The sequence below is a fragment of the Leptopilina boulardi genome, unplaced genomic scaffold, assembly GCF_019393585.1.
Source record: "Leptopilina boulardi isolate dan_hultmark-lab unplaced genomic scaffold, ZJU_Lbou_2.1 LbouV2_223, whole genome shotgun sequence".
Taxonomy (NCBI): Eukaryota; Metazoa; Arthropoda; class Insecta; order Hymenoptera; family Figitidae; genus Leptopilina; species Leptopilina boulardi.
The window spans coordinates 909329-931268 of NW_026137778.1; the positions used below are offsets into that span (position 1 = coordinate 909329).

General features: G+C 26.3%; 2 protein-coding genes across 3 annotated transcripts; one reads left to right on the forward strand and one right to left on the reverse strand.

Annotated features, from left to right (window-relative positions):
* Positions 1 to 1994: 1994 nt before the first annotated feature.
* LOC127279826 (probable 4-coumarate--CoA ligase 1) lies at positions 1995 to 17835 on the reverse strand. 2 transcript variants are annotated; one of them, XM_051302419.1, is made up of 10 exons: positions 17454 to 17835; positions 10339 to 10480; positions 9671 to 9979; positions 9374 to 9581; positions 7672 to 7850; positions 7037 to 7229; positions 4830 to 4984; positions 3308 to 3808; positions 2916 to 3111; positions 1995 to 2677 (listed from the first exon to the last, which is right to left on the reverse strand). In XM_051302419.1, exons 3-10 carry the CDS (start codon positions 9899 to 9901, stop codon positions 2601 to 2603), a joined length of 1740 nt encoding a protein of 579 aa, XP_051158376.1. In that variant the 5' UTR covers positions 9902 to 9979; positions 10339 to 10480; positions 17454 to 17835; the 3' UTR covers positions 1995 to 2600. The 2 variants fall into 2 exon arrangements, with proteins under 2 accessions (XP_051158376.1, XP_051158377.1); XM_051302420.1 differs by having other exon boundaries at positions 10383 to 10480; positions 17454 to 17834.
* Positions 11908 to 20018, forward strand: LOC127279828 (protein quiver). The gene is given in 8 exon segments (XM_051302424.1): positions 11908 to 12326; positions 12423 to 12477; positions 14959 to 15160; positions 16386 to 16508; positions 17084 to 17131; positions 18153 to 18299; positions 19041 to 19245; positions 19247 to 20018. Coding segments are annotated over 5 exon segments (462 nt in total). The 5' UTR covers positions 11908 to 12326; positions 12423 to 12477; positions 14959 to 15160; positions 16386 to 16483; the 3' UTR covers positions 19284 to 20018.
* The last annotated feature ends 1922 nt before the right edge of the window (positions 20019 to 21940 follow it).

Genomic DNA, 21940 nt, shown 5'->3' on the forward strand with positions numbered 1-21940 from the left:
TGTAATAAATAATAATAATAATTTTTTTTAATTTTTAATTAATAAGAACATTTTTCCAATTAAGTGTCATTTTTTTCTTAATAGTTTTATTCTCAGTTTATGCAAAATATAAAACAATTTTTAAATTTTACATGGGACATGAAGAACATTGTTTTTTACTTTTTTATTAACATTTTTTAAATAAACAATTTAAAAAACAGGGCGGTACAAATTATAATTTGCTTTTAAATTTTATTGTGTAGAATTTTTCGTCATCAGTTAACGGTGTAAAGTTTGCCTTTGTGCAATTTACTGTGTAGGATTTTATTTTGTAGTATTTAATTATATTGAGTAAAAATTTGCATTTTAATTTAATTTTATATGTTTGGGTAGAATAGGGGCCGTTTATATACCACGTGGACAATTTTTTACTCATTTTTAACCCTCCTTCCCCTCATTTTGGATACGAAAATACATTGAAATCATGGACATTTTTAGACATTTTTAAACCCCCCTCCCCCCTAAAGTGTCCACGTGGTATATGGACGGCGCTATAGAAGCCCCTTAAAAAATTATTTAAAATAATAAGTATTTTTCAATACCATACCCAGAGAAATGTTTTATTTGAACCAAATATAATATATTTGAGTTAAATAAACGTATATTTGTCTCGCAGCCTACTAGCCTATTTATTTGGCGTAAATAAAATTTTTTATTTAAATCAAATAAAAATTTATTTCAATCAAATAAATATTTATTAGGCTGTGAGACAAATATATCATTTCTCTGGGTGCACATTCCAAAACGAGAAAAACCTATTTTTTTGTTTTTAAATTTGTCAACTGGATCGCGAGAAAATATTTTTTATTTAAAACACCAAAAAAATTTCAATTGATTATATAACTTTATCAAACACATTTTTTTCGGAATTGGTTTTACTCATGTCTCAAAATGAGACGTGACGTTACCAATGTGAGTTACGTGAAGGATTACGAAGACTGTGTTCTACAAAATCGGGCAACGCTGTAAAAAAGTGACTTTTTCTGTGGGTTGTGAATCCAATGGCTGATTTATCAAAAAAGAGTTTAGAAAATTATTGAAAGAGATTTTGTGCTTAAGGTTATGTTTGCTGGAAAATTAATGGATGGACGTGGAGTGTGAAATTATATTAACAATGGTAGTGAATTCCATGACATTTTTAAATAATTTACGAAAGGTAAGTACATTTTAAAAATAACTAAAAATAAATTTTAGAAAAACAAAAAACATTGATGATGTCACAAAACAAATGTGAAACAATCTGAGCTCATTTTTGTTGCAGCTCAAAATGAACCAATATTAAACGACATGAAACGAGACGCCACATTCAGGCTGGTTCCACAATAGGCAAAATCGTATCGTCTTGATGACGATTTTCAACTCTCTCAATTTGAATTAGTGAAATTTCACGGATTCAAATTAAGAGAGAAAATACAAAGATTTGCGACAATAGAAAAATTATGCACGCACATCGTTTTGTTATGAAAATCGTCTTCAAGACGATACGATTTTGCCTATTGTTGAACCAACCTCCATATTTGGCCCAAAAATTGGTTGAAACGCCTCACCCAATATGGGCAAGACTTGGGAAATGAGGCCCAAATTGGGTAAGGCGTTTCATGCCAATTTTATGGACGCCAGGTTTGGCCCCGGTTTGGGCCATGGCAAAATTTTGTACACGGGTACTTTGCAAGAAAACGTTTTTTTTTATTAATAATGAAGTTATTGATATTTAATATTATAACTAACAATAAGCAACGGTTTTTATTAAATTTTTACAGTATTTTTATAATAATTCGAACAAATTGAAAATGCTATATAATTCGGTTTGACTAATATTTTTTATTAATTTATTGATTCATTATTGAATTTTATTTTTATAAAAAACTTGTATCTTGTAAAAACCTTAAAATCTACGTACCCGAATCTCCTCTAAAATAAAAAAATAAGGTACAGTACAAGTAATAAATATGACATTAAGTTATAAAGAATATATTTTATTGTAAAACAAATAACATTATTTACATTATTCCATTTTGTTGTTAAAAATTGTAAAAGCACAAAAATGCATTTAATAAAACAGTATATAGGGTGTTTCAAAAGTACCTGGTCGGTTGGATATCTCTTAAGAAGTAACTGTTTAACACTTGATTAACTTTCGGCCTCAAAAAATTGATGCCTTGAAAATGTTTTCCCCTTTGAAAATTAAAATTAAGGTTATTGTGCAAATAACACGACAAATGTTCCACAACTTTGATAAAATTTTAAATTTTTGGCAAAGAAACAAATTTTTTAAGGCCCACATTATATACACCACATGTTTGGATAGAAAAATTGCTCTCAATAACATTGTTTTTAAAAATGTTTTTAAAAAAATAAAGTCCTTAAGAGATATCCAACCGTCCCGAGACTTTTGATACACCCCGTATGTGTATCACAGAATATAAAAGGTAATATTCTTGATGCAGGAAAATTTTAAGTAGTGTGAAAAGATAGAACTTTTCTGGTTAAAATTTGTTGCAGGTGAGAAGTTAGTGTTAACATAACACTTTTCTTTTTCTGTATATTGTATATTTTTTTAATTAACTACTTTTAAGTTTAGAACGTAAAATTTTTCCCGTCGAACTTTTTGGAACTTCTTTCAAAAAAGTCACACCTCCTGAAATAAAATGCAAAAGTAAAATATAAATTTATGTAATATTATTATATGCAAAACAAAATTTACTTAGACCAGCTAACATAATTTAAAATAGCTACAATTTTTTATTTTTAATAGAAATATTATTTACAGTTATTCTATTAAATGGTTTAGCTGTTCCACATAAACTGTTATTGCGTGTATCAATAAAAATATATTAAACATGTTTAAATTCTGTAGGTGAGATAAGAATAAGCACCTCGTAATTCTTTATATTCAGAAACTTTTCCTTTCATGAAGTTTTGTATTTCCTCTTCGGAAGTTTCCTTATCTTTCTTAAGTTGAACAAACGCCTTTGGAAGTTCTCCTGCTTTAGCATCTTTGATGCCAATCACTGCTGCTTCAGCGATGCAAGGATGTGTTCGCAAAATAGCTTCCAGTTCAGCTGGTGCTACCTGTTCAACCACAAAACAGAATACATAACAATATATATGGAAAATTATTTAATAACTTTCTTTTCATTCTTAACAAAATTTTTATATAAAAGAAAAATCAAAATTTTATATCCAGAGGATGGGTTTACAAAAACTTTAATTTTCAAGAAATTGGCATCGATATTTGCCACCTATACTATAATAATAATAATCTCACCTGGAAACCTTTAACTTTGATAAGTTCCTTTATTCTATCGCTAATAAAGAAATCACCATCGTCATCAAAGTAAGCAACATCGCCAGTTTTGAGCCAACCATTTTCCAATGTTTCTCTAGTTGCTTCATCGTTATTATAATAACCTTTCATAATATGAGGTCCTGATATCCATAATTCACCTGCTTTGTTAGGTTTACTTATATCTTTCTTCGTCTCAATATCGATTAATCTTGCTTGACAACTGCTAACAGGTTTACCAATACTGGCATATTTTTTTCCAGACTTTTCAATAAATGCTGCTGGAGATGATTCTGTTAGGCCATAACCTTGACAGCATTTAATGGGTGCTTGAAATTTTTCCTTAAACCTTTCAAAATCAGTATCGCTAAGAGGCGCCGCTCCACTAAAAACAAATTTTACATGATCCAAGTGACGCTTTTTTGCAAGGGTGGATGAAGTAAGAAACAAAAGGATAGGAGGAACCAAAAATAATCCAGTAACCTAAAAATATAATAAAAATAATACAATAACTCTATGGAATTGGTTAACAATAATAAATAAAAGGTGTAAATGAAAAAAAACAGGTGATTTAGAAATAATAAGTAGAGGAATATTGCATTTATATTTTCCACGGTTGCGTGTAATTAGAGCGTAACTACTTATTACTATTTATTATTTTCTATCATTTCGTCTCATGGTAATTTTATTTTACTGAAAACTTTGTTTTCCTCTTTCAACTTATTGTTACTTCAAAACAAGGAAAAGTGGAAATAAAATAATAAATTATAATAATAAAATAAACAGTGAATTGTTTTTTGACTTGAAGAAGCTTAAGGGAATCCACTGTTTTAAAGCCTTAATTGATTCAAAAAAATGTGATAATAATTGTAATACACATTTCGGCCTTATAAAAATCCTCTAAAGGTTACACACTTTTGAAAACAACTCACAATTTACGCACTCTTTATAAAAAGTGTATAATCTGAAGATAAGGACGAAACAATTACCATCTCATTTTTCTGAACCAACAAAGGCTGAAAATTAATTTTATCAATCAATAATAATATTTGTTGGTTCGCAATATAACCTAACATCATAAATAATATTTTTGTTAAAGTTATCTGATTTTTTGAAATCAGAGTATCACTGAAAAAAAATGTTTTATAAAGCAATGTTTTCCGTGTAACGAAAACAATATGCACACGTAGTTAATTTTTCTGGGGAAAAAAGTTAATTTTTGTTTTGGTTATAAACAAAAAATCCCTTTTTCACAGGAACAATTACACAGAAAGAAACTAAACTCAGAATGAGCCGTATAGGCGGCTCATTTTGATGTGCAACAAAAATGAACCAGGTTGGTGGCGCCACTGTCTATGTCGTTTACCATTGGCTCATTTTGATTTGCAACAAAAATGAGACTAGGTTTTTTCTGTGTTTTTTTGCCTTTCAGAGTACGACTATTACTATAACTACATAAATATATATGTTATTAAGAGTACCCATGTAAATTGTAAAATAATACCTTATTTTTTTCTAAAGTGGAAATGTAAGATTCAGGTGTAAATTTTGGTAATGTGACTAATTTAGCACCGTCTGCAAGTCTTGAAAATGTTACACAATTCATTCCAAAAATGTGAAACATTGGTAACACAGTTGGAAAAATATCTTGATCATCACCTAAAATATATTGTTTCAATTTTTATTATTTAATTCTCTTACACAAATAACGGAAATTATGTGACCTCTTTTTTTTGTGATTTTAAAACAACTCTAATATTGTAATGATACGAATGAGAGAAAAGATTGCGTGGAAAGTAACGATGATAAATTTTGATAAAAAGTATATATGGTCCCACGGATCTGCGGGATGTTCAACGAAAGAGTAGTGTGGTCAGGGATTCGAAGCTCGGTGTTAAGTCCTAGGAATCTCATAAACTATAATAAGAATTAATGGTGATTTGATCACCTAATACAATTGCCCATAAAACTTGGCGCAACGCCCAAAAGGGATAAAGTAGTTTAATTTATATTTTGTTATTTATGTGAAGTGTTGGTGGAAAATAAAATATTATTGAAAAAAGGTCACATAATTTCCGTAAGTAGTATATTGCTAAATTTTAAAATTGGCATTTCATTAACAAATATTTTTATTAATCTTAAAAATTACTACTTTCTACTATTAAAAGTTGTCAACATAAATATAAATATACAAATAATATTCAACCAGAAAAATTGTTCATTTCAGCAAAATATAATTTATTTGAATTAAATAAAAAAAATATTGTTTTCTCAGAACTAAATAATTAAATAACTATTAATTGGTTTCAAATAAAAAGTTTATTTTGAATAAGTAAATATTTAGCTCTAAGTTAAACATATTTTTTCTCTGAGAGTATAAAACGATATTCATAAAAATATTTAGCCCTTTCAACTTTCTTGAACGAATAAGCATTGCGTGTAAGGCTCTCAATATTTATTTAAAACGAGGTTCGTGTAAGATTGTCTACCTCTGCCTTGAGCCAACATTTACTTTTTAAATAGAAAAAGTAGTTTTGCCATCAAATTTGATTTTTAAGTAGATAAAGTTGTCTTGCCAATACAACAATCACGTTTTAAGTAGAAAAAGTTTTAACAGACAAATTTTTTATTTGTAAGTATGATAAAGATGTTTTGTGAAGGCAACAATTATTTTCTAGGTATATAATTTAAAAAACAGTTCTCTTTCTAGAAACTGAATCTTACAATGCAATATTCGTGCAAGATATTGGTAGTATGTGGATTGAATTACATGGAGAGAAGGGCACAGTGGATAAGAGCAGAATCTACTAAACAGAATCTTTTTTTGGGCTGACAAAACAGATAGTGTCGTTTACTATAATTTTGTCAGATTTACTATAACCTTTCTCTCCGTGTAATAAAATTTTCGTTAGCTCATGATTATGATTGCACGAAAAAGTTATACCGTTTCTTAAAATTATACTTTAGTTGACCGAATTTTTTTTATAACTAATAAACTGGTTATATCAAGAAAATATCTTAACTAAATCCAGACCATCCAGACCTCTGATCTAGTTAGTAACCGGAGTCGAAATTTAAGCCCTACTATAAAACCTGAATTTTTAGGGTCTATTAAATTTTATCAGTCATTACAGTGAAAGAAATATATTTTTAATACAGACATAATTCTGGTTAATTCAAACATATTGTATTGGTGGTTTTGTTATAGCCATACCATTGGGTTTTTTTAGCCGTACGGATGTTAAAATAGTCATGCGCTTGGTTGTACCAATAAAACAACATATAACCTTTAGGGACAGCTCAAACATAATTCCCAATTATAAATTTATAGATATTATTACGAGAATATTTCTTCCAGTGTAATGTAGGTTATAATTTTAATACATTTAGACCCTACTTTGACTTTAAAAACTTGCGCAAAATTTTCTGTTTTTCATGAAGAGGTGTAAAGTAGGATCTACAGTTATATTGAATATTATTAATATACACTTCGTGTACTCTACTTTCATACTCCTATTTGTAAGCCCCTTAATTTCAAAATAAAGATTTGGAATAATCTCCCAAGATCTTAATGGAAACACTACAAACTTGTAAAAAAAACTATAAATTGTAGGGATTCAGAATATGAAAGTAGAGTATACGAAGTGTATATAATAGTAATATGGCTGTAATGATAATTAATTTTTAACACTTATTGTTAGTGAAACTAACCTGATTTGGTAAAAAATTCATCTCCCACAGATATTGTCAACATTTCTAAATTAGCAACCAAATTTTCGTCCGACAGCATTACTCCTTTTGGAAGCCCAGTTGTTCCACTCGAAAAAGGTATAATTGATACATCTTTAGGTGACCTCCTGGAAGCTGGTAATTGTGGGAGTGATTTTCCTTTTTCAATTAAATCCTAGAACAATATATTTTTTTTAATTTGTATGAAATATTTGTAGCATTGATATGTGGATGATTCTCCGCATAGCGCAAATTTCATGTTTTTTAAAAAATTAATTGCATATAATATGTAATGATTGACGTATTTTTAAAATGTGTTTATTAATCTGAATACAACGCAACGATTTAGAAATTTTTCCTTCATAATGGTTTCATATAAATAAAGTATAACTTTCCAAAAAAAATGATTAACAGAAAATGTTTCTAATTTTCTTATATAGAAAAGGTTGGCATAAATAGTTTTAGCCTATAAATTCAATAATTAACTTTGTTATACACATATTTCATTTTTAAGTTTATATTTGTAATTGAATTAAAAAAAAAAATTTTGAACAGTAACTATGCTCTACGGGTAGAATCATCCAAGTATTTATTGTAGGACAGATCTACAAACCTACATTAAAATATAGTGCGTCTGATTTCATAAAACTTGATTGTGTTCCATCGTCAACAAGAATAAATGGACAATTAGGTGAAATGGAGTTAAGAGCAGAGGCTACAGTAGACGCAATTTCAGTTGAAGTAATCACAGCAGAAAGCTTCTTTGAAACAACAGAAAGCTGTTTGAATAGTTCATCTATGTGATTAAACAATAATTCAACATTTATACTTTCAGATAAAGCAGAATATAATTGAGTGTCCCGATCAAATATCTCGACCGACGCTCGAACGAACGCTCTATTATCAGTCAAGTAGCAGTGACAGCCTGTGGGCGGCTCACTGCTACCCGACTACCATTAGACCGTGCGTCCGAGAGTCGGTCGAGATATTTGAACGGGACACTCAATTGAGACACATGAATAATGCCTATAATTAATTTATTACTATTTTTATTTCATTCAATTTTATTACATAAAATTTTCTTTATCCAAATTTATAGTTGTTCGAATTATTTTTTTGACAGAATTTTCACCGATTTTCTATCAGAATTTTTGTATAATCAAAAATTTATTTCAAAGAATTTGTATTTATTCGAATTAACTTCCGTCAGAAACATTTGGGCGCGAATTTTAAAATTAACCAATCAGAAATTACCCAAAAAATTTTGATTCGTTAATTTTAAAATTCGCGCCAAATTGGTTTTGCCTAATGTCTTTTCGAACAAATGAAAGTTCTTTCAAATAAAAATTTGATCAAATAGAAATTCTGTGAAGTGAATGTTCGGTTATTTAAAAATTCTATAATATGGAAAATCGATTTAATGGAAATTTTGTCAAAATATAATTCGAACAAATAAAAATTCTACCTGATGAAATTTTATCAAATAAAAAATCTAACAAATTAATTTCATGCGTTCTCATATAATTTGAGGGAAAAGTTTTCTATACAAACTTGCCGAAAATGTGATAAATTTTTAGTACTCATGTTCAGTAATTTTTCATATCTACACTCAGAAAAAAACTTTATTTATAGAAGCAACAAAATTTTGATTTAATTAACCGAATAAATTTTGGCTCAATCAATTTTTTTTCATTCGAAAAATTTATTAAAATAATCCAAATATTTATTTAAATTAAAATTTTGTTTGAAATGTGTAAAAAATGGGTTAATAACAAAAAATCGTATTTGATTCAAATTCATATAACTTTTTTCTGAGTGTATACAAAATTCAACAGTACATTTTAATTGAATTATTATTAGTTTTCAATAATAATAAACTTCATAAATTACATAATTTTAAATCAAATTAGAATTGTCAACTGTTAATGAAAATTTGCATAAATTTTTCTGCATGCTTGCTTACATTGAACAGCTTAATTGCTAATATATGAGATGGAAATTTTATTATTTGCGACAAGTTCGCAGAGTGAAACAAATGACTAACAATAGACTTGTACGTTGATAAAAATAAAAGAAATAAATATTTAGAGCACTTTGCTGATCAAGATATTTACTCTTTTTAAGTTTTATTTCAATCTTTGGACTTTATCCTATTTGACGCAATTGAGTGATTCGTTATCACTTATATTTATCAACGGATGAGTTGCAGAAACTTTAAATGCAAAGTTAAACTTAGTACTTATAAAAAAAGTACATTTTTATATCATAGAAAATTGTTCATTATAAAACGTGATAAAAAAATATAATCCCTCCTCTTACCAACTGTATAGTAAGGATTTGCTGTTGTCACAATTGCACCTGCTTCCAAACAAGCGAGAAAAGCGATAGGTGTCTCTGGTAAATTTGGCAAAATAAGAGCCACTATATCTCCATTCTTTATTCCCAATTTAGATAAACTTCTTGCCAAATAATTGCATTTGTCGCGTGCCTCGCCATAGGTATATTTTCTTCCGGTTATTCCACATTCCTGTGTGAATAAAAAAAATGCAATTTATTATCTAATTCGTATTAGATATAAAAATAACTAAATACCGATTTTCACGTATATCAACATACCAATGCTACTTTGTTGCTGTAATTATTTACGTTTCTCCAAACATATTCCGGTAAAGTTAAATCTGGAAGAGGCGCATTCTCATAAGGTGAATGAATAATTTGTTCTCCATTCAAACCTTGAACAACTTTCATTTTTGAAACACTTGAAACACATCTGACATTGGAGTTGAAAAAGTTTGTTCCATTTTTCGTTATGGAACGAATTAAGCACGTCATTTTTTTTAAAGACATTTTTTTTTAATTTATATTTTATTAATAGTATTGTAAAAAAATTCTAATTTATAAGCATTTAATATTTTTTTTTAATACCTGAAAAGAAAAACAAGAGTATTATTTATACATTTTTTTTAAAAATGACGGATGACATTGAAGCATTGGAAAACGATTAAGCAAATTACTTGATAATAATGGAAAAACATTCTTTGATTTAATATAATTTACAGCCTCTCAAAAGATAACGAAAACTTATTGTCAAAAGATGAATAAACATTATTTTTCAAAAAGTTGAAAATAAATTTTAATTATTAAAATTCAAAAAAAAATCTTTTTGTTATTTTTTTAAAAATAGAATTTCTAAATTCAATTGAAAAATGTTTTCGTTTTAATATTTTATACACAAAAACTAATGTCAATATCTAAATATTGATTCACACACAGTAACTATTTACCTCAACAAAATATAAACTATAATCACAAACTTCTGTTTCTATACCTTCTTAACCGAAAGCACCGAAGAATACTGAAGACTGAAGAATGAAGAAAGTTGGATATTGAATTGTGCGCAGGAGGAGGCGTGACCCAACATCAGGGCTGGGAATGCATTATTACAACATAAATTCAAATCAACCGCCAAGGATGATAATTATTATTATCATTTCTCATATAAAAAGAAGTCTCTTTTTTCAACTGCCTTTCATTAACTTCAATATTATCAATTCAATCATTAAAACAATTATCAATGAATCAGTTTAAAGTACAAACTGCAATAAAACTGTTTTGTGAGTTTTATCATGGAATAGTATACACACTTTTCAAAAAATGTAAAAATAAAAAAAAAACATTATTATTAATATTAGAAAAATGTAAAAATTGGAAATTCTGAAAAAAATATTTTTGAATCATTTTTTTGATTTATAATTTTAAAACGTCTGTGAAAAATCTTTTACTCGAACCAAATATAATGCACACCCAGAGAAATGATTTCTTTGATTTACAGAAACCAATTTCTTTGACTTGTTTCCTTTCATTCTTAGTTTCAAAGAATTTTGTGCATTAAAACAAAGAAATTCTAACGTAGATATAGTGTCAAAAAAACATTTATTTAAATTAAATAAAAAATTTCTTTGAAACGTAGAGAATTTTTTTAAATCAAAGATTATTTGTTTGAAATAAATAAATTTTCTTTGTATCAAAGAAAAATTTATCAAATAAATTGATTTCTTTGAATCTTTTATCTAGGTGTATTTTAATTAATAAAAAAGTCTGAGAAGTAAATAATCATTTAGTATTGGTTCAAATAAAATTATCGTCTATCATAAATGAAATTTTATTTTAGTTAAATACAATTTATACAATTTTAAAATACAAAAATACAAATACAATCAAATTCAAATAAAAATTGATTTAATGATGAGACAAATTTTATATTAAGTATTTCAAGTACACTAAAAAAAATTTATTTGATTCAAATAATCGATTACTTGACTTTATCAAATAAATATTTCCTTGAATCGCAAATAAATTTTATTTGAATCCATTAAATTTTATTTGTTAATACAAAAATTATTGCTTCAAATACAATTTATTTAATTCATATAAAATTTATTTGGTTCAAGTAAACATTTATTTGATAATAGTCAAGTAACTGATTATTTGAATCAAATAATTTTTTTTTCTGTTATAATTAAAATGAGTAAAAAGAAAACCCAAGTTCTTAGAATGTAAAATATTTTTAAAATTACATAAAACTTGTATTGGGGTAATATAGTTACTCTAATAAATAGGATTAAATACAAACATGATTATGCAACGCTAAACGTGTCTCATTACTCACTAATGACAAAAAACTATTATAACGTGCGATAATATTTCTATTTTTCTTTTTACGCTTTATGTAAATATTATGTCTCTTTAGTATCACTAAATTGTTATTATTTCTTTGAAATGTAAGTAAATTAAAAATTATTGTATTTGTATTTAACAAACTACTCCAGTATTCATTTTTTATTAATATAAATATTAGCGGTATTTTCTAATTAATAACCAATTTATTCATAACTATAAAGTAATTAGTAAAAATTTTCATAAAATTAAAAATGATAATTTTTATTTATAAAAAAAAAAGTTTTAAATAAAATTACATGAAAATATTAATTTTTTAAAAAAATTGTTATACCTTATTTTAATATTTGAAATGCGCTTGCGCATTAAAGGGACACTGCAGTCGAGTTTTATTGATTCAGAATGCTCGCGTGCCAAATTTTTCACGTTGCTAAAGTATCACAAAAGTGCAGTGTGTGAATGCGACTAGAAAAATATGACAGTTGAGACAGATTCTTCTCATAATAGTCTTCAACGCATAAAACATATCACTTATTAAATAACATTTTTCTTTTAATTGCATATGAAAAATCTTCTAAAATATTCAACATCATTGGTATTGCCTACAATTTTTGAATAGTGAAATTATAAATTATATATACTTTCAATTGTTTTCTTAATTATTAAAATTTTTTTATTTTGAACTTAACAGAGGATTGAATTATCTGTGACATGTAAATTGTTATTGACGAAAGGACATTTAACAGGTAAGCTATAGCGAATAGCTTTTCTAGTAATGTGTAATTATGATTCAAGAAACATAAGAATAATATAAAGATTGTTGTGTAGGTCATGTAATTCAAAACTAATTTATGTCCCTATTACATACAACTAGAAAAATGTTAATCTTTATACTTAATAATATACATTTTGAGATAACAGAGGTTATACCTTTTAATCCTCATCGATCAGAAATTTATATGCATTTTTACCTATAATTAATAATTAGCAAAAATATTATTTTCTTATCAAATTAAAAAATTAGGGTTTTATTTTTAAATCTTAAACCTTATGTTACATACATGTATTTGCAGTCAATTTATTTTTTTTCTTCAGAATTCTGTATCTCCATATGTACAAAACAAATTTAATGAAATTTTATTATTTGCTTTTGTATGATTATTACTGTTTTTGTTTTTTAATATACATTAAATTTTTTTTAAATACAATTTAAAAAATCTTACTACGGAATGATTTATCTATAATTTTTAGCGTGAGTATAATAACGTGCGATAACTAATAATAAAATTTCATTATCAAACTCTACATATGTTGTATGTATATTATTAAAAGAAAACAAGGCAAAGATTACGATTAAAAATGTTGCTGAGAGCTTTCAATTTTTGCAATTTAGAGTATAAAACTTACCTAATTGCAAAGAAAATTGTTGCATATTAATTGCTCAATTGTATTCTATTTCTACTTTTTTAGAAATTAATAACTCAAGGACTCTGAAGAAAAAACAATTTAAAATCTACTTTTTAATATGACAATTGCTGCTGCATATAACAGTGAATGCATATCGAAAAATATAATCAACCATGAACAGTTTGACAATTCTTTGTTGTCAATTTATTTCTTTGAAATGATTATATATACAGTAATGGGATAGACATTCAAATCAAAAGTTATTTAAACTTGTGTTTTTTTAATTTTTAATCAAAAAATCGATTCATAATTTAAAAAACTGTTTTAGAGAAAGTGTGAAGAATTTTATTTTTGACACTTTTCAACCATTAAAAGTTAAAATTAAAAAAAGATTGAAAATTTCTGAGATTAAGAAACAACATAACCTTAAAATTATATTATACTTTTTTAATCTAAGAAATTTTTGATATTCATTCAATGACAATTTTTAATCGTTTAAAGTGTCAAAAATTAAATTGTTTACACTTTCACTAAAACATTTTTTAATTAATATAACTTAATGCTGGACTAAAACTAAAAAAATATGGAGATGGACTAACTTTTGATTTCAACTTCTATTCTATTCCTTCTTTATATTTTTATCAAAGAAATAGTTACTTTAAGTTTTTTTTTTTATTTATTTATTTGTAACAGAATATCGAGCCCAGAGTCAAAAGACCATTAAAGGGCAAATACATTTCAATTATATTAGAATTACAAACACACTAATTTAAAAGTATGAAATTGATACCAAAAATATCATATTGATATAAAAATTTGTATCAATTTGATATTTTTGGTATCAATTTGATACTTTTAAATTAGTGTGAAATAATTTTATTATATAAGATCTATATATTAATAAAAAATAGAGTATTTCATCGTTCTGAAGAACAAAAATAAAGAATAAGATCCTAATCCTAAAGTTTTGAAAAAGTAGAAATGAGAAATAAATAAATCAACAATAATTTCAATTACAATTACGTATAGATTTTGTAGACAAAACAGCAATATATATGAGTCCATTGACTTTCTTCTGAGACGTGATGCGGTCTAATTTTAAAAAAAATTTATTTTTGAAATATGTTAAATTTGAATATTTTCTTAATGTTAGTTTATTAATCATAATATCATGGCTTAAATTTTCTTTTTTTGTATGAAATTAAAAATCAAAATTAAGAGGATCCGGACCATATTTTGTATACTTTAAAAAAACATTATTATTCAAAAAGTATTTAATATTTTATATTAAAACTTACCATAAGTATAAATTTCTTGATTTTGTATTAAAAAATGATAAAATGATTGCAGAAATATTCTTCTTTAAAATAATATTTGCATTTGAAATTTTTCGGACGTAGATGTTTTGCTTCGTATTTTTCAGTACAAAATCAAGAAATTTATACTTTTTGTAAGTCTCAGTATCGAATAATAAGTACTCTTTGAATAATAACGTTTTTTAAAAAGTACAAAATTGAAGGTTAAAAAATAAGGTCCCGAATCTTCTACTTTTATAATTATAAATTTCATAAAAAAAAGAATAAGATTTAAGGTTCCGAATTTAAGGTCTTCTCCTACTTTTAATTATTAATTTCATACAAAAATAGAAAATTGAAGCCATAATATTATAATTAATGAACTAAGAAAATGTTCAACTTTAACATATTTCAAAACTAGATTTTTTAATAAAAATTTGACCACATCAACTCGCAGACGAAATTCAATGGACTGATTCATGTGCATAGAGAATTATTATTCTTATTCTTTTTTTAAATTTTCAGGTGAAAACATAAGATAATGTATGTGAATATACACTAAACTTTAATAAAAGTCCGGTTACAGAGGTAACTGTATTGATAAATTATGCCATTACATCGCAACGTCTAATTATTGCATCAAAAGTATATTTAAATGATTTTTATAATTCAAATACGAATAGCACACATGGGTCACGACAGAAGTCTTGACTCTTATTGACGTTATGTAAGTAAATGAGAAACCTTATTTCTGTTTCTTTCTTTGTAACTTATATTTTGCGTAATAAACACTTTGATAACATTTTTCAACTCTTATGAATGACAGTCAATAAATATTATGCCATTTGTTACTCAAGGAAGCATATATAAATGGAAAAATATGAGTTAGAGCTTAGCAGTGAAAATCTTTTTAATTTGATTTGCAAATTTCATTTACTGTTGTAAATGTAATAATAGAATTAAAATTAAGTTTTTCAAAATTAACATAAAGAAACTACTTTGTAAATCTGTTTAAGTGGAATTTGAAATCTGGTTATAAGGCACTTTATATAACATTTTGAAGTAAATTTAAGTTATTTTAAAAAAATATATGGGGATGTCCGCAATAATGGGATTGCAAGGTTTATTTTTGTGTAAACGTTATGATTTTTATAGTAAAAACCAAAGTGATCCCTTTTTATATAAACGTCCACACAAATTTTCTTATAATGAATTATTTGTTCGAAACTTTTTATGAATTGTAAATTTATTAACTGAACTGCAACACCTTTGAATTGCATTAATCATAAGATTAATGCATTAAGACATTTTTTGAATATTCATTTTTTTATGAAATCTTGTTTAAGCTTTAATATTTAAAAAAAATAATATATATAGGTACGAAGTTGTGCAATAAAAGAAAATTAATTATAAAGAAAATAAACTTATATGTCACGCTTCACAAGAAAAACAACCTTAGGGTAAACAAATTTTAGGTTATGTTTGCGATTTTTGAAGTGAAAATACACAAAAAGAATCGATTCTTAATAAAAAAACATTTGTCTCTCAGTCGAAAATCCAAAACTTCTTTAGAGCGTCCGGAAAGCCTACGGAAAGTGTAAATTAAACAAAAGCATTTTTATTGGTTTAAAAAAAGAGTACATCATTTAAAATGACAAACTTTTAACCAATGAGCGCACGGAAAACAAAACCTCAAATTACTCGAATGACATAAAAAAATAATGGAAACTATTTAACAGCTTCTTACCAGCTATTCTAACGCTTTAATTAGGCTTTTTACTCAACTTCAACAGGATTTTCGGCTGGGCTTCATTATATTCGTAAAATTCAATAAAAACCTAAAAAAAATTTATCGTAAGGTCCTTTTTCTCGTGGAGTGTTGCACATATGTCGTAATTTAGACACTTTATTATTAACTCTATAATAAAATAAAGAACAATTTTTATTCAAAGGTATGAAAATATGTTAAATTGAAATGCAAAAAGTAAAAAAGCCTAGTCTACATTGATGTGTGAAAAATAGAATTAAACTAAGATACGCTGTATTCAAAATGGCTGGAGATTATATAATATCAGGTAAAAAATTTCATATTTTAATTTTTTAAACTTTCACATTTTACATTCTACTTTTTTTTTAAATTTAAAGTATTTAACCAATGAAATACGAATTTCAATTAAAATATGGTAATTAAAATTCAATGTCGTTTTTGAAGTATTTTACATAACATTTATAAAAACCAGATAGAAAAGCGATTAATTAAGGATATCATATGCAATAGCAACATGTTTTTACATTAACAATAAAGTATAAATAGTATTCTTAATCAATCATTTCGTTCAGTACAGAAATAATAATTTGTTGTCTCCAGTATTTCATTACAATAAAATTGATTATTTTATAATATACATAATATTTATTTTAGTTTAAGTAACATATAAGACTTTTGTGACGTTATGGTGAGTTTCTAGATAATCATAGAAGTAGTATACACGTAGTAGTAAAAGTATACTATATTTTTTTTATTTTATACGATTTTGAGTTTGTTGACAAAAACAAGGTGTCTTATATTAAGGAAAAGTGTTTTAAATTGAAACACCTGTTTTTTAATTATAATTGACATTTATTTATACCAGTATTATTGTACTTTCAGTGGCAATAGTTCTCGCAGTTGCCAACGTCTGTCGTGGAGAATGTCAGAGTGAGTGATTAACTCCGATAGAATTAAAAAAATATTTTAAATGAAGATTTCGGATCAAATAACTTGACCCAATATCTGGAGAGACTGGTTCAAGTAAAATATTTTGAATGACGTATACGTCATATAAATCAGGTTATTTGATCTGGGTTTTTTTGTATTAAAGTTTTTACAAAAGTTTTACATATTTATCACTAAAAAATTTACTAATTGTTGAGATTTTTACTTTAAGAACATTCTTTATGAGTTCAAGTTTTAAAAAAATCCATTGCCCTTTTAACAGTTTTATGGATATCGCAATTTTTGTTCCAAAAATGTTACTTACCTTTACACACTCGCTAGTAGAATACCAGCCCTTTGATTGAGTCCTCGAAGATTTATAAGTAGTAATGACAGTCGGACTTGTTCTGCTCATGTCTCACTATGTATCTCTATATACTACTGCGAAATGTGGCAATGAAATATTTAATATGTATATTTTGCCGGATCAGGGTTCATTGAAATAAAATTTACATACAATAACAAACTTAAGAAATTATTTAAAGTTCCGTTGCTGAACGACTGATATTTATATCTTTGCGAACAAACGTCTTCCTTATGATTTGTCAGTCACGTACCGATAGGGAAGAATTTTTCTTGATTCGATTCTCCAGTAGTAAAAAGCAGAAGCTCGCGGTTGACTTTGGTGGGAAAACATAGGTCTTTCTTTACCGTCCGTGCCGCCGGTGGCGCCTTCAGCTACGCTAAAATTTGTTGCAGTTAATTTTGCTACCAATTTTGTGGTAAAAGTTCTACTTTTTTTTTCGTGTGTAAGTTTTTTGAAAGTACATACAATCGAATTTTTTACACTCAACATTATTATTTTAGTAAATATAAAAATTTATCATACTTTAAAAAACTGTAGTCAGGGTTAATGTATTTTCCTTTGTTATGACAAGAATAGGCTACAGGAAAACTAATAAAATTTGATAATAGCGTATGTAAGAATACTAACATATACTTAATTTTTGTTTGTTAAAATCAGCTCGTTCAATATACTGCTACGAATGTGATTCATGGACTGATCTTCGGTGCAAGGATCCATTTAATTATACGGCGCTTCCTAGAGATCAACCACCATTAATGACTTGTAATGGATGTTGCGTTAAGATGGTTCGTAACGCAAAATCACGTGAGTTACTTTATTATATATAGCGTTTATACAAAAAAGTAGATATTTTTTTCAATTATTCTATACTTAAAATAAAAAAATTAATAAACATAAAGCCCATTTTCACCGTGTGATTAAATTTAATCTTTCGAAAAGATTAAAAGCAGTAGATATATTCTGCGTCTGCGCAGAATCTGTATACAAACATTCTGCGCAGACGCAGAATATATCTACTGCCTTTAAGTTTTCGGAAAATTAAATTTAACAACACGGTGAAAACGGGCTCATATTATTGGAGAAAAATATAAATTAATTGGTAAATAATAAACTTATCTCATCAGTTATTTAAAAAGGGGTGCATTAAAATTCCATAAAAATCAATGGTTTGAATTTTCATTTTAATTTTAATAAATATGATTTGTGTAACATCTGCAGGAAAAACGCCACTTACTTTACTTTAATGCAAATGTAGCAAAAAGTTGTCGATTTCTGCATACTGAAACTTTACTAATTTTCTCCACACTTTTAATAACTTTGCTACATACTTTGTATACAATATAAGCTTTGCAATTAGGTAACATAACCTAACATTTATTTAGTAAAACAATACATAAAATGGCGTTTTTTCTAAACCGGCATTACACAAAGCGGAAAGCGGAAAGTAGCATTTTCCAACAAGTTTGATTAATTTACAGACTCGTAGGAAAACAGCCTCTTTCCGCTTTTGATGGACAATGTACTATTATTACAATTTGTTTACAGCATATGAAAGTGTTCGTCGAACTTGCACGTCACAGCTGCAAATAAATTTATTTATGGTGGACCATGTGTGCATGATGGAAAGTACCGGCACTGGTCACATGTGCTTCTGTGAGGAAGATATGTGCAATCGTGTGCCTCCGTCCTTGTCCTTAAATTCTGTTTTCCCGATAATCCTGTCATCCTTTTTGACAATAACTTCCGCTCTAAAATTGCCCAGCTTGCTTTGTAGGTCGCTGTGATTAGAAAATTTTTACTATTAATTCTCTTTTTTGTAGAATCCCCTTATATAGAAATATATATATATATACAAGAGGCGTGTAAGCGAGATGAATGTCGCATGTGATAACTAATACTAATTATTTAAATAACATTTAGTTTCAATAGTCTTACTAGAAAACAAACTTTTTAAAAAAACTACATCAAATGTTGCCTAATTTGAATCGTATATTATAAAGTGTATTTTTATTTATATTTTGACTTAATTTTAAATTTTCACTTTAATAAACTATACAAATCAGGATACATTTCATGTACATCAAATCAGTAATATGCAATATTCCATTTTTGTTTTTTATTTGTCAATATTTCAATTTTTATATCTTTTTGTATATCCTGTCTTCATTTTTCATTTTCTAGAAAAAAATATTTTCTCTAAATAATTAATGCTAATATAAAAATAAATTCTTATTATTCTAATAAGCGATATCATCTCGAACTCGCTCTTTTTATAAGTTGATTATGCAATTAATAATTAATCTCTTCTAACTTGTATTCAAATTTAAATAAGCAGAATAATTTCAATTTTTCTTTAGAAAAACAAATCAAAATTTAAACAATGAGACTATATTTGTATAGAAAATTGCTACTTTAGTTTAATGGCTATAAATATTTTGAGTGAAAAAGACTATGAAAAAAGTTCATTTTTCTCAAAAGCATTTTTTTTATACATAAAAAGTTAATTTATTTTAATCACTTATATAAATATTTAAATTATTCTCTCTTTCTTGTAGAGACCTTGTTGTTTTTAGTTTATTGACTATCAGGAAACATAATTAGTTATATATGTACCTACGATATTCACGCGGCGTGTTTTGGCATGTCCACCAATTAGCTGCATATATAAATATATATATTATATAGCTGTGATGCGTGTCTTCAACAAAAGTAATGTGTTTTCCTAAATTGACTTTGACAAACAAGCCAAAATGATATTATACTTTCGAGAATAAGATATTATTATTATTATTATTAATAAGTTCGATTATTTAATATATTATAATACATAATATATGTACACATATAGAGCAGTTTTCTAATGTCTGCGCTGTGTACAGAGATATTAAAGACAATAAGTATAAAAATACTTGACAAGTATAAGAAGCTAATAATTGTCAGTTAACCAAACTATATGCGCATAAATGTTGGTGACACGCTCACGAAATTGTAGAAATAGTTAGAAAAATTATTTTAGATAGAAATAAAAAAATAATAGGTATGCGAGTGTGGAAAAGTCCACATATGTACACACTGACGAATGTTATAATAGGTTAAGAGATTTTATACTCATTTAATCACTCTATACACCTATGACTGTTGTATGTTACTTTTTCTTAGTTGTTTTATTTATCTATTGACACTTTAGTAAAGTTTTTATTTTTTTTGTGCACGTATTTTTTTTAATGTCTCTTTTTATAAGTTTATGTTATCACTGCTAAAAAGAAACATTTTTAAAGTAATTATTGCCAAAAACAGCTTAGTATCCATTTTACATCTTAAGAATAATTTTACATACTTAAGAAAGTATTACATTTTAAGAAACTTGTAACTTTTTGAAATATCTAAAAAATGTCTGACAGAAGTATCTTTATAACTAGTATATATATATATGTTTCTTTTTACAGTGCGATGTTTTAAATTCCTTTCGCATGGCTATAACACCAAATGCATTCTTTTAGCAAAATAATAATTGTTTCTTTATTAATATAAATTTTAAAAACGATGAAAAATGAAGACAACAAAAATTGTCCAATTGAAAAGTATAAAGTAGGTTATATTGTATACTTTATACTCTTACTTTAAATTAAGGTTATGTCTGATTTTTTAAGCTACCTAATATTGGAAAAAAATGAAATGCTTTTTATAATTTTTTTAAAAGTCGTTTTTCAGAGAAAAATTTTGCACTCGGCAACAAATGATCGGAAATAGAAATAAAAATCAAAAGTTTTTTAAAATTTTTTATCGAGCTGTTATTTATATATTAAATATTTTTGTTCAATGTAGTGAACAACAAAAAGCTGTTTTCAAAAATACATCATAGATTTTAAAAAAAAATTAAAAAGAAATTTTTTAATATCACTCTGCAAAAAATGAGACATCCACCTTAAATATGTTTTTACTGTTCAATAATGCCCATGTAAATAAATTGAATTTTAATGTAAAGTTAATGGTATTCTATAGTGGTACCTTTTAAAAATAACTGCCAATTTGTATATATATATACTTAATTTTAAAAATAATTTTTTCGCAAATCGGACAGTTATGCAGGATAATTTTTTCAGTTTTCGCGATAACTGTCCGATTAGCAAAAAAAATTCTTTTTAAAATTAAGTACATTAAGCGGACATTTTTACAAAGTGCTACTACGGAACACCATTAACATGTAAATGTAAAAATACTTTTCATTAGAACAATTTTTTAATAACTAAAGGTATATTTTGTATGCGCTTCTATGTGCTGATTTATTTCAAATATAAGTCTGATTTTAAACTTAATGATATTAACTGTTTAAAAAGCAAAATTACTTAGTTATTTCTCAATAAAAATTTATTAATGGACGGATTAAAAAAAAAGTTGATAAAACAACACTGGAAGTAAAAATTTACTGAAAAAAGTAAATTTTA